Raw genomic sequence first — 12333 nt, 5'->3', positions numbered from 1 at the left:
CACTATATTTGGCCTCCTTGGCTCTGCAAGCAATTCAGAAGCTGCTTGTGGGTGAAATGTGTAGCTGGCACACGTGATTGAACTACAAGTACAGTGGATTGTGCATTTCCTTCATGTGTGACCCCACTGGCAGCAGCGCTCTGCCTGTGTGTCCAGGGCAGCATTTCTGTCCAAGACTGCTGAGTAACTTGTCCCATGTGCTGCTGCAGTCTTCTTGGGACGCTTAAAAGGTCGAATTTGGTTCAGTTAAGTGGCACCACCGGATGGTTCATTGTTAGCGCCACAAAAGATAATTCTGCAAAGCTGCATCTACGAAATCAGCACAACTGGCACGTGGGAACAGACAGTTCTCCAATATAAACTGGGAACTTAGCCTGTGAAATTTAAGTCCTCAAGCAATGACTGCTGGTGTTGGTGAGACGTGAGCTTTGACCCAACAGATTCCCAAAATGTCTCAGCCATTCAAACAGTTGAATTCCTCTTCTGTGCCAGGTGCCGTATGAAGGCAGTGGGAATACAGACGTTCATTAGATACTGTGTGCACTTCAGTGCTCTGTCTAGGAATTAAATAAAACGCAGGTGAGGCATGTTTGACACCCTCAGCTGTTGGGAGCACAGTCCTGAAGTCAAGTCCTTGTTCTACCACTCACTAGCTGGATGTCCTTCCGTAGGAGGGCGGACCTCTGTGGGCTTCAGCTCCCCCTTCTATGAAACAGAATCACACCAGCCAACAGAGGGGAGATGGGGCTTAAATCAAGTGGGAAATTGCAAATCACCCAGCCTAGGGCCGTACACACAGAAGGTGCTCTAGTTCCCCCCTCTATCTGGTTTGCTTCAGAACAGAGGCTTTCAGCGTATGGCTTCCAGGAAGCAGCCTGACTGATCTCAAACTCCTCAATTCAACTCTGCAATTCAGTCCTAAGCAAATGTTTTAAGCACAGAAGCTGGTTTCCAGGGAAGGATGGGAGGGGATGGTGGTGGCGGGGAGAGCTTCTCAGGAGCCTTTGAGAATGAATTTGTGCTGCTGGCTGTTGTCTAGTTTCTTCCCAGCTGAGCTGAATCCCACCTCAGTTCCCCCCAGAAGGTGCTATGGGGAAGCAGCTTGATGTAGCTGACAAAGCACAGCTTCTGGAGCCTCTGAGACCTGCGTTCTAGCACCAGCCCCGGCTCTCACTGGCTGTGGGACTCTGGACAAGTTATTTAAGCTCTCCGAGTCTCAGTTTCTCATCATTAACATAAGGTTACAAATCTTACAGGTTGCCCTGAGGGCTGAATGAGATAAAATCTAAAAGAACTTACAACATAGTAGGTGCTCAGTAATTATCGTTAATTTTTATCTACTTTTTGAGAAATTTCTGATGAGGGAAATGGGACAGACCTAGTGTCCTGTGGAGGCCAGGTATTAAGTAATGGCAACCACTGAACAGAGACAGCCTGCCATGTCTACCCACAGCCTAACGCCCCCAAATTTCCAGAAGATTCATATACAATGGAAATTGTTTTCTGCATGATCCTGGTCGGTGTACTCAAGGACAGATGGCCCAGACTGACCTCTTTGCTGGCTGCCAGCTAATCAGTTTGCCCCAAAACCCCAAAACAATATACAAAGTTTTGTCACTGCTCGCTAACCCTTTTCTAGGGATAGTTTTCCCCCTTCCTTTCCTTTTTAATAACCTTGTTTTTGCCTTTATTCCTCAACCACAGCCTCTTGACTCTCTCATCTGAGTAAATTGTAGGCAGATGACTAAACAACATCTGTGCGGTTTTGCCATCGTAAACAGGAGAGGCATAGAAAGGCTGCAATCAGATCACCACTGTGTTGTTATATGCTCCTCTGCGTTAACCCACCTACAATCAAAGCTGCACGAAAACATCCTGATGATTACATCGAGGCTGAGTCAGGATAGATGGGTGATGATGGGTGTGGAAATGGGGGAAGGACCTTCCTGCCTGCTTTTCCTGGCCTCCCCATCACACGGCTTACACACTAGTTCTCCTCACAGCCCCACCCCCATTTATCCCTATTCTGTCAGCGCTCAACACACACACCTGCCGTACCCTCTTCATGGTTCAGCCAAAGGTGTGAACTCTGCGAAGGGGAGCGACTACAGTTTTGAGCGCTCTGTCACCTCATCCACATGTATGTATAGATACACATACGGACACGTAAGAACATAGGGAACAGGGTTTCCACGTCCCTGCTGTACAATGAGCGAGAATAAAGACCACCAGCTGTCCGGGGTAAGTTCCACTCAAGAATGAAGAGGTGGAACCTGCAAGTGAGGTTTACCAACCAAGCAGGGAATTCATTTAATCAATTAAAGAAAGTAAACAACAAGAAGAGATTTTCAGTCCTCCCCATGATACCTTTAACGGCTATAAAGTGAAAAAAAACTTCTACGATTGTGTTTGAAAAGATATTTAAATGATTTATTTTTCTGGATGTAGTTTTCCCCAACCCACCAAAAAGGGGAGGAGCACCGAGTGCCTTGCAGCTTCTTGTTACTATTTCATTTCCTGTTTCTATCTCACAGAATCAGAGTAGCTGAAGAGGAGTCTTGGGGGTCATTGGTCCCCATCCTTATTTTATACTTGAGTGATATGGGCCCACAGTGAGCTAACTCAGCTGTTCCAATTCCAAGGCCAGGAAGAGGTGCTGGGTCTCCCAATTTCCCAGCAAGAATGCTTGTCACCAACCCTGGGGAAGTGGGCAAAGTAGCTCTCGTCTCCTCTGGAGAAAAACTAGTTGGACGGAGCACAGCTTTGGGGAAGTTGAACAATTAGATATTGCAACCATATGGCTAATCCACCTTAATGGAAAGTTTCCTCAACACCTTTTGATTTGTCTGTTTGGAGAACTGACCTGACCAGCAGCAACTGATCCAAGGCCGACAGGAAACTTCAGGGGGACCATTGCCAGCCCCTTCTTCTTCCAGCAATTCTCTGAGTTGAATTTTTCTACGGCTGCTTTCCTTAGGGCGTAGGAAGACATGGCCATGCATTCTTTCCAACACTGGATCAGGTTCTTGGCATTAATGTCTTGTTTGTGGGGTGTTTGATCAATTTCCTTATACATGTTTATCGTTCGGACCTACAAAAGAGAAGGAGATCAAAAGGGTTGGTGGGGCACTAGGCAGACATAGTCTCTCCCACCCACTGTCCTCCTAGCCAAATTCTGCTCATCATAGAAAACCCAAACTGAGTTCAATCTACTCCTTGCTGAAGCCTTTCCCAACACATAACATCTTCCTCTTCCTCTACTCAGAGCCTCTATCAAATGTGTTAGCACTTATATGCCTTCGATGCTGCTCTTGTGTAAGTTCAGAGGAAGGACTCCTTTCCTCATATTCCTTATATAACTCAACAGTGCCGTCCAGGTACACTGTGGACTCTTAATTCCAGTTGTACTTGTGAGTATCTGTTGAAAGGTAATGCTGAATTTAACTCCAGGCTACATGATCCGTGTGATTTCGATTTTTCAGATGCTGAGGCAAGAGAAGACCACTCACTTCCAAACAGGAAACTATGAAAGTTTGTTTAAATATAGCCCATAACTAGGAGGAAAAGCCAATTAAGAGATTCTATCCCAGGATGTCTGAAGCAGAGTAGAATTCTTCCTGAATTCCCAGAAATTGGTGACTAAGGCGCCCAGCTGAGAACAAAAGGTCAAGTACTTCACATTCTCAGCTGAGAAAACTCTCAGCAGTTGAGGCCAGCCCTCTCCCCAAGCTGACAGGGGTCATTACAGACATATCTTTTTCCCATCTCCCCCTCCAAAAGTCCCAGATCATTATAAAAGGATGACTGGAAATTAGTGAGCTGTGCCATTTTGGGGAAGGTGGTTTTTTTTGTTTTTTGGGGTTTAAAAAATATATTTATTTATTTATTTGGCTGTGCTGGGTCTTAGTTGTGGCAAACGGGATCTTTAGTTGCAGCACGTGGGATCTTTAGTTGTGGCATGTGGCACCTAGTTCCCTGACCAGGGATCGAACCCAGACCCCCTCCACTGGGAGTGCGGATCTTAACCACTGGACCACCAGGGAAATCCCTGCTGTGGTGTTTTGAAGGATGGCTACTCTCTCCTCCATCTTCTCTAGGGATGAAGGGAGGTCATTAGCCGATCCTCCTCCTAGTGCTACCAATGTGACCGAACATCTGGGAAAGAGGCCATGGTGAGACAGCCAGGAAGGGAGGGGCAAGGCCCCCCCCTCCAAGTTCAAGAGACATAAAGATGATGGCTCCTGCCTATGGTCGCAAATTCTAGTGCTGGGGGGGGAAGGAGGCAGATGGATCAGGGACTGGGGCTTTCCATGGATGGCTGCAGCTCGGGGCCCAGAGGCGTGGGCTTCAGGGGATGCTGCGTGAGGTGCCAGCTGAGGGTCAGTTGGAGATTTAATGCTTGCAGGGGACTGTCGATTTCTGAGAGGGCTGGCAGAAATGGAGCCCGGAGACAACATACTTGCAAAGTGGCTTCATCTAACCAAGAAGAGGACAGAGAGCTTGCTGGGAGAAGTCAGCTGGGGAGATGCTGTCTGCTTTCCCTGGTCCTCACGGGAGGGAGAAGGGGGCAGAGGGCACACCATCTGCCCACCCTAACTCTACTCCAGGATCCTGGGAAGGGAACCGAGCTTGTTAATGAATGAAATTGGGACCAAGACTTAAAGAACAGAGAGGAGGCCATTTTAGTAACTGAAATGACTCAGATGACAGCTGCCTAAGATGTTAAGGAAGCAGAGGAAAGAAGGGTTTGACAGAACTTATTAGTAGCAGTTATACTTCTAACCCATGGAGACTTCTCACTAACAATGAATCCAGGGCTCACTCCTCAATACCCTCTGCCCCAGGATTTTTGAGAAGGAGGCCGAGTAAGACAAGGACCCCTGAACTCTGGAGTCCTGCTCTGTATTAACTAGTTAGCTGAGTTACCTCCAGCAAATCATGTAGCCCCTATGGACCACAAATTCCTCAACATGAAGACCCCCAGTGGCCCTCCCACCTCTAAAATTCACTATCTTTTGTCTGTGAAACTAATTCAGTTTTACCTTCTCAGGAGACAACCCACATTTGGCTGCAACTTCCGTAATACAGGATTCGGTGATCAGCCCTGTCTGAGGAAAGCCAAACCCTCGCAAAGCCGTGTTGGACGGAAGGTTGGTTCTGCACGCCCATGCCCGACAGCGCAGGTTGGGAAACTTGTAGGCATTTTCCATTTTCAGAAGTCCCATCTCTATCATCTGGGGAAATCCAGAGTTGATGTGATGAGAACTCATCCTTCTGCACCTGTTTTACCATCCTGAGACTTCGGACCAAAATCAGGCCAGAAATGACCTACGTCACATCAAACATGCTAACCTTGATGCATGTCTCAAATTAAATGCATTTTTACTGTAAAATGATTTTTAAAGATTTGAATAATTTTTTTTGAAATCATTACTTTTAAATTTTCACATTAGGGCTGATGCATTTTTCCCCAGGTTTTAAAAATTTCCGAAAGCCTTTGAAGCATTCATAGGCCCTCTCAGTCTACAGAATGTAGACTCTCTCTCTCAGTCTACAGAATAAAATATCCTGAAAAACAGGAAAAAAAATGTTGGTATTTGGCCTAATGCATTTGTTCTCAACCAGGGGCAATTTTCCCCTCTTCTTTCCTGGGACGTTTGCCAATGTCTGGAGATATTTTGGGTTGTTAGGTCTGGAGGGTAGCTGCGCCACTGACACATACTGGATAGAGGCCAGTGATCCTGAGGGACATCTTACAGTGCACAGGGCGTCCCCACGGCAAAGAACTATCGATTTCAAAACATAAGTGGGGTCAAGGTGAAGGTCTAATGCTCGCAGCTGGGAAAAGAGCTCTAAGTTTGGGAAACACGGAGATAACACACAGATGCAGACTTAGCCAGTATCTCTGCGCTCACCCTGGGGGCACCAGTAAGTAACATGAGTCTACTTGCTCCCTGCATTGCAAATCTTTATGCTTTTATAATTAAATATTATTTAACTATTGAACATTTTTCGGAATTAAATAATTTTATGCAACACTTTCCAGAATGTGAATTTGCTCATTAAAACACTTACAAGTAATGACTCATCCAGGGAGGCACCTCCATTGCTATAATGCTCCACATCCAGGGCCAAGATTCTGCCATCGTTCATGAATCCAGCCTGGGGAAAGAGAATGGACCTTTGATACTGGTTCTGGGGACCAAGACTCTCTAAAGTTTACTCTGTCACTTGTGAACCCTCTACATAGAGATGAAAAATTTTATGACATTAGATTTGACAATTTCTTGGATAAGACACCAAAAGCATAAGCAACAAAAGGAAAAATAGATAAATTGGACTATATCAAAATTTAAAACTTCCCGGTATCAAAGGATACAGTCAACAGAGTGAAAAGGCAATCCAGAGAATGGGAGAAAATATTTGCAAACCATGTATCTGATAAGGGGTTAATATCTGGGATGTATAAAGAACTCCTGCAACTCAACAACAAAAAGCCCCAAACAACCTGATTAAAAAGTAGACAAAGGACTTGAATAGACACTTCTCCAATGAAAATACACAAAATGGGTAACGAGCACATGAAAAGCTGCTCGGCATCACTAATAATTAGGGAAATGCCAATCAAAACCATAAGATACCACCTCACATCCATTAGAATAGCTACTATAGCAAAAAAAAAAAAAACCAAAAAAACAGAAACAAAACAATAAGTGTTGGTGCAGATGTGGAGAAACTGGAACCCTTGTGCACTCTTGGTGGGAAGGTAAAATGGTGCAGCTGGGTATTTATCCAAAGGAATTGAAGGCAGGATCTCAGGGAGATATATGTATACCTATGTTCACAGCAGCATTATTCACAAGGGGTAGAAGCAACTGAAGTGTCCATCAATAAATGAGTGGAGAAACAAAATATGGAATATACATACAATGGAATATTATTCAGCCAAAAAAAAGGAAGGAAAAAATTCTGACACATGCTACAACATGGATGAACTTTGTGGACATTATGCTAAGTGAAATAAGTCAGTCACAAAAGGACAAACACTGTATGGTTCTATTTATGTGAGGCACCCGAAGTAGTCAAATGCACAGAGACAGACAGTAGGATGGTGGTTTCCTGGGGCTGTTGGGAGAGGAAGGAATGGGGAGTTATTGCTTAATGGGTACAGAGTTTCAGTTTTGCAAGGTGAAAAGAATTCCAGAGATGGATGGTGATGACTGCACAACAATGTGACTGTACTTAATAATGCCACCCAACTGTACACTTAAAAATGGTTAAGGGCTTCCCTGGTGGCGCAGTGGTTGAGAGTCTGCCTGCCAATGCAGGGGACACGGGTTCGAGCCCTGGTCTGGGAAGATCCCACATGCCGCGGAGCAACTAGGCCCGTGAGCCACAACTACTGAGCCTGCACGTCTGGAGCCTGTGCTCCACAACAAGAGAGGCCGCGATAGTGAGAGGCCCACGCACCGCGATGAAGAGTGGCCCCCACTTGCCACAACTAGAGAAAGCCCTTGCACAGAAACGAAGACCCAACACTGCCATAAATAAATAAATAAATAAAAATTTTTTAAAAAAAGGTTAAGATAGTAAATTTTATGTTATGTGTATTTTGCCACAAATACAAATAATAACAATAAAAAAAGGATAGAGAAAGATATAAAAGCAAAACAAACACACAAAAAGCCATCCTGTTTAATCTGTCACTACAGTTCAATCTTTTTTCTCCTCCTAAAGCAAATCAACTGCATATTTCTTGACCTCTTATTCTTGCCATAAGTTCTTGAATTCTGACTCCCATCCTCATATTTCCACCAAAACCTTTTCCCCTAAAGCCAGCGATCCTCTAATCTCCAAATCTGGTGGCCTGCACGTAATGGACTCTGCACATTTTTCTCATAGGGCCCAATTTCATCACAATTCTCAGCAGCATTTGGTGTTGCTGGAGGTCTTTTAAATAAATATCTTCCTTGCTTTTAAGATGTATTCAATATTTCTGAACTTATTAAAGTTCATTTTGGGAATTCCCTGGTGCTCCAGTGGTTAGGACTCTGTGCTTTCATTGCCGGGGCCCGGGTTCAATCCCTGATCGGGGAACTAAGAATCTGCAAGCCATGCGGCGTAGCCAAAATAATAATAATAATAATAATAATAATAATGATAATAATAATAAAAGTAAAGTTTATTTTAATGATTTTTGTTGAATGGAACCAAATTCAAACCGAAGTCAAGGGCATGAGCTATGAATTCAGCAGTTTAAGTCTGAGTCCTGGTTCTGCCACTTAACCCACTCTGGGATCTCGGGCAAGTCATATAACCTCTCTGACCATCTGTGACCTGGCAATAAGCAAGGTAATGCAGGGAAAATCATAAGCCAGTGACTGAAACCTAGCAAGTATCCTAAATAACACTACTGTAAATATTATTACTATCATCTCCTGTCCTCCTACTACCCTCCATCAGAACACATTATTTTCTCAAGGTTTTAATCATCATTACGCTGATGGTTTCTGTAACTTATAAACCAGTCTTTTCAATAAAGTCCCATATCAATGAAGGACATTTCCACTTTTAAATGTCCCACTGTCACTTCTTCTCCAAACACACAAATAAACTCATCCCTGTCCGTCTAGACTGTTTCCTCCTTCCAACTTGGCTCCTTCTATCAGAAACCTCCAAGGCATGTTTGTGGTTTCTGTTCTCCATTATATTTTGCTAAGTTTGTCACCGAATTCTATTTTATTTTATACCATAATAGCTCTTGGACCCATCTCTTTTTCTACATCTTCCGATCGTAGCCAGACCCCAACTGCTTCATGTCTGAAAGCATCAGCTGCCTCCCCGTGGTCTGCGTCCTCCCTCCTCGCTAGGCCGTCCTGCCCAGTGCCATCATATTCTCCCCCTCAAAGCGCCCATGTTTGGTTATGACACTTGACTGGTCAAGCATCTACTCAGTCTCATTGTATCTTATGAGATCAAGTTTAACCCCCCATCCTGGGATTCTCAGGCCACTCTGAGTCTGGCATCACCTAACCCAACCCATCTCATTTCCCATTACTTTCCAGTAAGCGCTCTGTGCTCTAATTCCCCTTCTCCCCTTACTCCTGCCCCTATCAAACAGGCCACGTGTATCCCACCTCTGCATTTACGCTGCTACTATTCCCACCACCTGGTATGCCTTCTTTCTGCCAATCCATTCTTGAAGGTCATTTACGTTTCACCTTCTCTAAGAAGTTTCCTGTACACACTCTAACTCATATTCACCTCTCCCCATAGTTTTACTATGTGCACCTCCTCCTTTAACCTGAGATTATTACATTTTCATAATGACTTCATATGTGTAAGTCTTCTTTCCCCCTCAACGGCTAAAATGTGGTCTCCTTCAGGACAAAGTTTGCTCTAATAAATCTACGTTGCACTAAACCCAATTCAAAATATAGCTTAGGGTGAATGTAAGTTGAAATAGATACATTCGTTATCTTCTAACAGTATGTATGCAGGTACACCAGCTGTGGTAGAAACGATGTGATGTGTTCAACAAATCCTGTTGTCTTTCATCCTGGGCACGCAGGAAGACTACATTTCCCATGCTCCCTTGCAGTTAGGTGGCAAAGTTCTGGCCAATAATGTGTCGATTGAAGCAAGGACCACCTCTTCCAGGCCTGGTGCTCAAAATATCTCCCACACAACACTCGGCTCCCTCTCTTCCCTTCCCTTCCCTTGTCTGCTGCCCTCTGCAGAAAATCCAGTGGAGGACAGAGTCTTTAGGGCGGTGCTAGCCAATGGAACTTCCTGTGATGATGGCAGCGTTCTCTATTTGCATGTCCTACATGGCAGCCACTAGCCACAGGTGGTTACTGAGCACTTGAAATATAGTTAATGCAACCGTGGAACTGGATTTTAACTTTCATTTAACTTAGTAGATTTAAATTGAAATAGCCGTATGTGCCTAGCGGCTTCCGTATTCAACAGTGCGGTCAGAGGGGAGGATGGTGGCGCTACTAGATGGAAACAGCTTGAGTCCATGAGTGGTTTTGTGGAGCACGGTTCTCTCCTCTTCTCCGCCCCCCTCCCACCCTCCTCTGATTACACTGGGCTGTTACCTGAGCAAGAATTAACACAAAAAAGGTCCAAGTCCGGGAGAGTTTTTAGTTGTTAGAGCAGTTAGCCCATTCTGACAAGTAAACTTATTTCTTAGAAAGCAAAAGAATACTTATTTTCTGCTATGGAAACTTTTCTAGGAATTAGGAATTTCTGGTACAGAGTTTTACCAAAATACCTTTGACATATTGATAAATGAGGAAGCTGTCGGCAAGCATTTGCAATTTCGCATAACGTTATTGTTACAGAAATTATTCTGTTTTTACCTCCCACGTATAAAACTGTGGGAATAGTGTGGTTATCAGATCCACTTTCATGGACGTATGTATATACTCACATGTTTTCCAGCTACGCACTCTGTAGCCGCCAATACCAGCTCGCACTTTTTCCACAAACTGATATCTTTGAGGAAAGCAGAAAAGCTTCACTGAACCAGCCAGTAATCAGTTAGCACAAGGAAGAGAAAGTGTGACGCACAAGTTGTTGATTTGCTCACTGTTATTCCCCGGTAGACAGTAGCCAGATGCTGCCCGCTGCATTTCTGTAATGTTATATTTACAACATAAATCCCCCATCCTTCTACTCACTTTATACTTTCCAAGGTAAGGGTGGCGGCCTCCAGTTATTAACATGTCTTCTCCTCGTTCCAGAATGCAGCGGACTGCACGACCATGCCTAAAACAGGAAAAAAAAAAAAATCGGGAGAGGTAAACTCTTTTACCTACCAGGTATTATCTGGGGTTTATGTAACTCCTAGTGAGAGCCTGGTGGCGTCCACACACACTGCAGAGCCACAGAGTGACACCCTGAGCCCAGGCTGTGCTGCTCTCAGGCATACACCAGTGACCTCCTCTTCCTCTGGGTCAGGCACAGTGCCTGGCACTCACTACTTATCCAAGGGGGCTCTCGGGCCCAAGGCTCCGGGGTATTGCTTTGGGGTTATTTCCCACTGTGATAATCACCTCCGTGATAGGCAAACAGTCCCAAGGCCACATTATAGTTGGTTACAAATGGAGGAACTCAAGTGGTGTCTGACTGCCAAGTATTCCCTGATAGGACAGGTCTGGAATGAAGGTCTTTTTGTGTCATGGGGCAGAGGAACTGACGTACATTACTTAGCAAAGAAATTAAGCCTTCTAGGTGTGCCTGTTCCAAAGACAATTTCCTATGGTTATATTCTGACACCCTTAAAGGAAAATGGTACTATAAATAAAGGTAAGCATAACAGAAGCAAATTTTCCATTTAAATTAAGGGGAAAAAAATATATACACACACACACACACCTTTTGAGATACACTTATATTTATATCTATCTATATGTATATAAACCTTTTGAGATATGTATAGGTATAGATATATAGATAGATATAAATGTCTACCTCAAAAGGTTGAACTGACCTATGTATATATACAGGTGCTGAGGACAAGTAACCCCACCCTTTCAGGATCTGCTTCTGTCTACTCTCCAGGTATTATATATTTTACTGTGGTTTTTACTCTTTTCAGTAATTGATTCTTATTTTTGTTTTTATAGTATGTAGTTTGACAGTATAAAAGAAGTTGTAATAAGCTGCCAGCTTGTTTGTATATTTGTATATTATATGTGATTTTAAATAACCTTGACCCAGACTCTTCCTCCTTAACCGCAATATTGAAAATATTCAATGTGACCTCATTTTATTTTTAGTCTACTTAACAGATTTTCTCCACTTACTTGTTTGCAGCAAATGCGGTGATGGCTGCCATGATGCCAGTTTTCATCACCTTCCCCCCGAAAGCCCCGCCAACACGCTTTACGTGACACATGACCTTGTTAGCTGGGAGCTTCAAGGTTGAAGCAACTATGTCCTGTGAATGATAACAGTTCTCATTATTCTGACCCATCTGCAGCAAGGGAGTGGGAACAGTCCTTACACATTTTGATTCCTTAATGTTGTACATGATACACAAATTGTGTGGTTACACTAAATAATGGGATGATTTCCAGTAACTTAAGCATGCATCCATGCTGATCTCAGTAGTATTTAGCTGTAATGACAGCACCAAAACTATCATTAAGTAGTCCTTCCAACATCAATGAGATATTTCTATGATAATAAAATTAAAAAAAATTTTTTCCCCATGAACTACACCCAAGGTATCCTTTTCAGACTAACCCCTAGGGATATGTTTCCTGCAGCAGTGAGATTCCGTGGCCTTCCAAGCCTCTCTCAGACTGGGTCTTTTCCCTG

General features: G+C 43.9%; 1 protein-coding gene across 1 annotated transcript in view; it reads right to left on the bottom strand.

The window, feature by feature from the left end:
- LOC309630935 (aldehyde oxidase-like) overlaps positions 1 to 12333 on the bottom strand; it is a gene marked incomplete at its 5' end in the record, with an annotated part of 47176 nt that overhangs the window by 16722 nt on the left and 18121 nt on the right. The window contains 5 exons of the mRNA XM_082396774.1: positions 2864 to 3091; positions 5043 to 5234; positions 6076 to 6162; positions 10689 to 10776; positions 11817 to 11950. Coding sequence (XP_082252900.1) covers positions 2864 to 3091; positions 5043 to 5234; positions 6076 to 6162; positions 10689 to 10776; positions 11817 to 11950 — 729 coding nt within the window. The remainder of the gene's footprint in view (positions 1 to 2863; positions 3092 to 5042; positions 5235 to 6075; positions 6163 to 10688; positions 10777 to 11816; positions 11951 to 12333) is intronic.

This window comes from Balaenoptera borealis (assembly GCF_965194805.1).
Source record: "Balaenoptera borealis genome assembly, chromosome: 6".
Lineage (NCBI taxonomy): Eukaryota > Metazoa > Chordata > Mammalia > Artiodactyla > Balaenopteridae > Balaenoptera > Balaenoptera borealis.
This window is presented reverse-complemented; position numbering and strand designations above follow the sequence as displayed.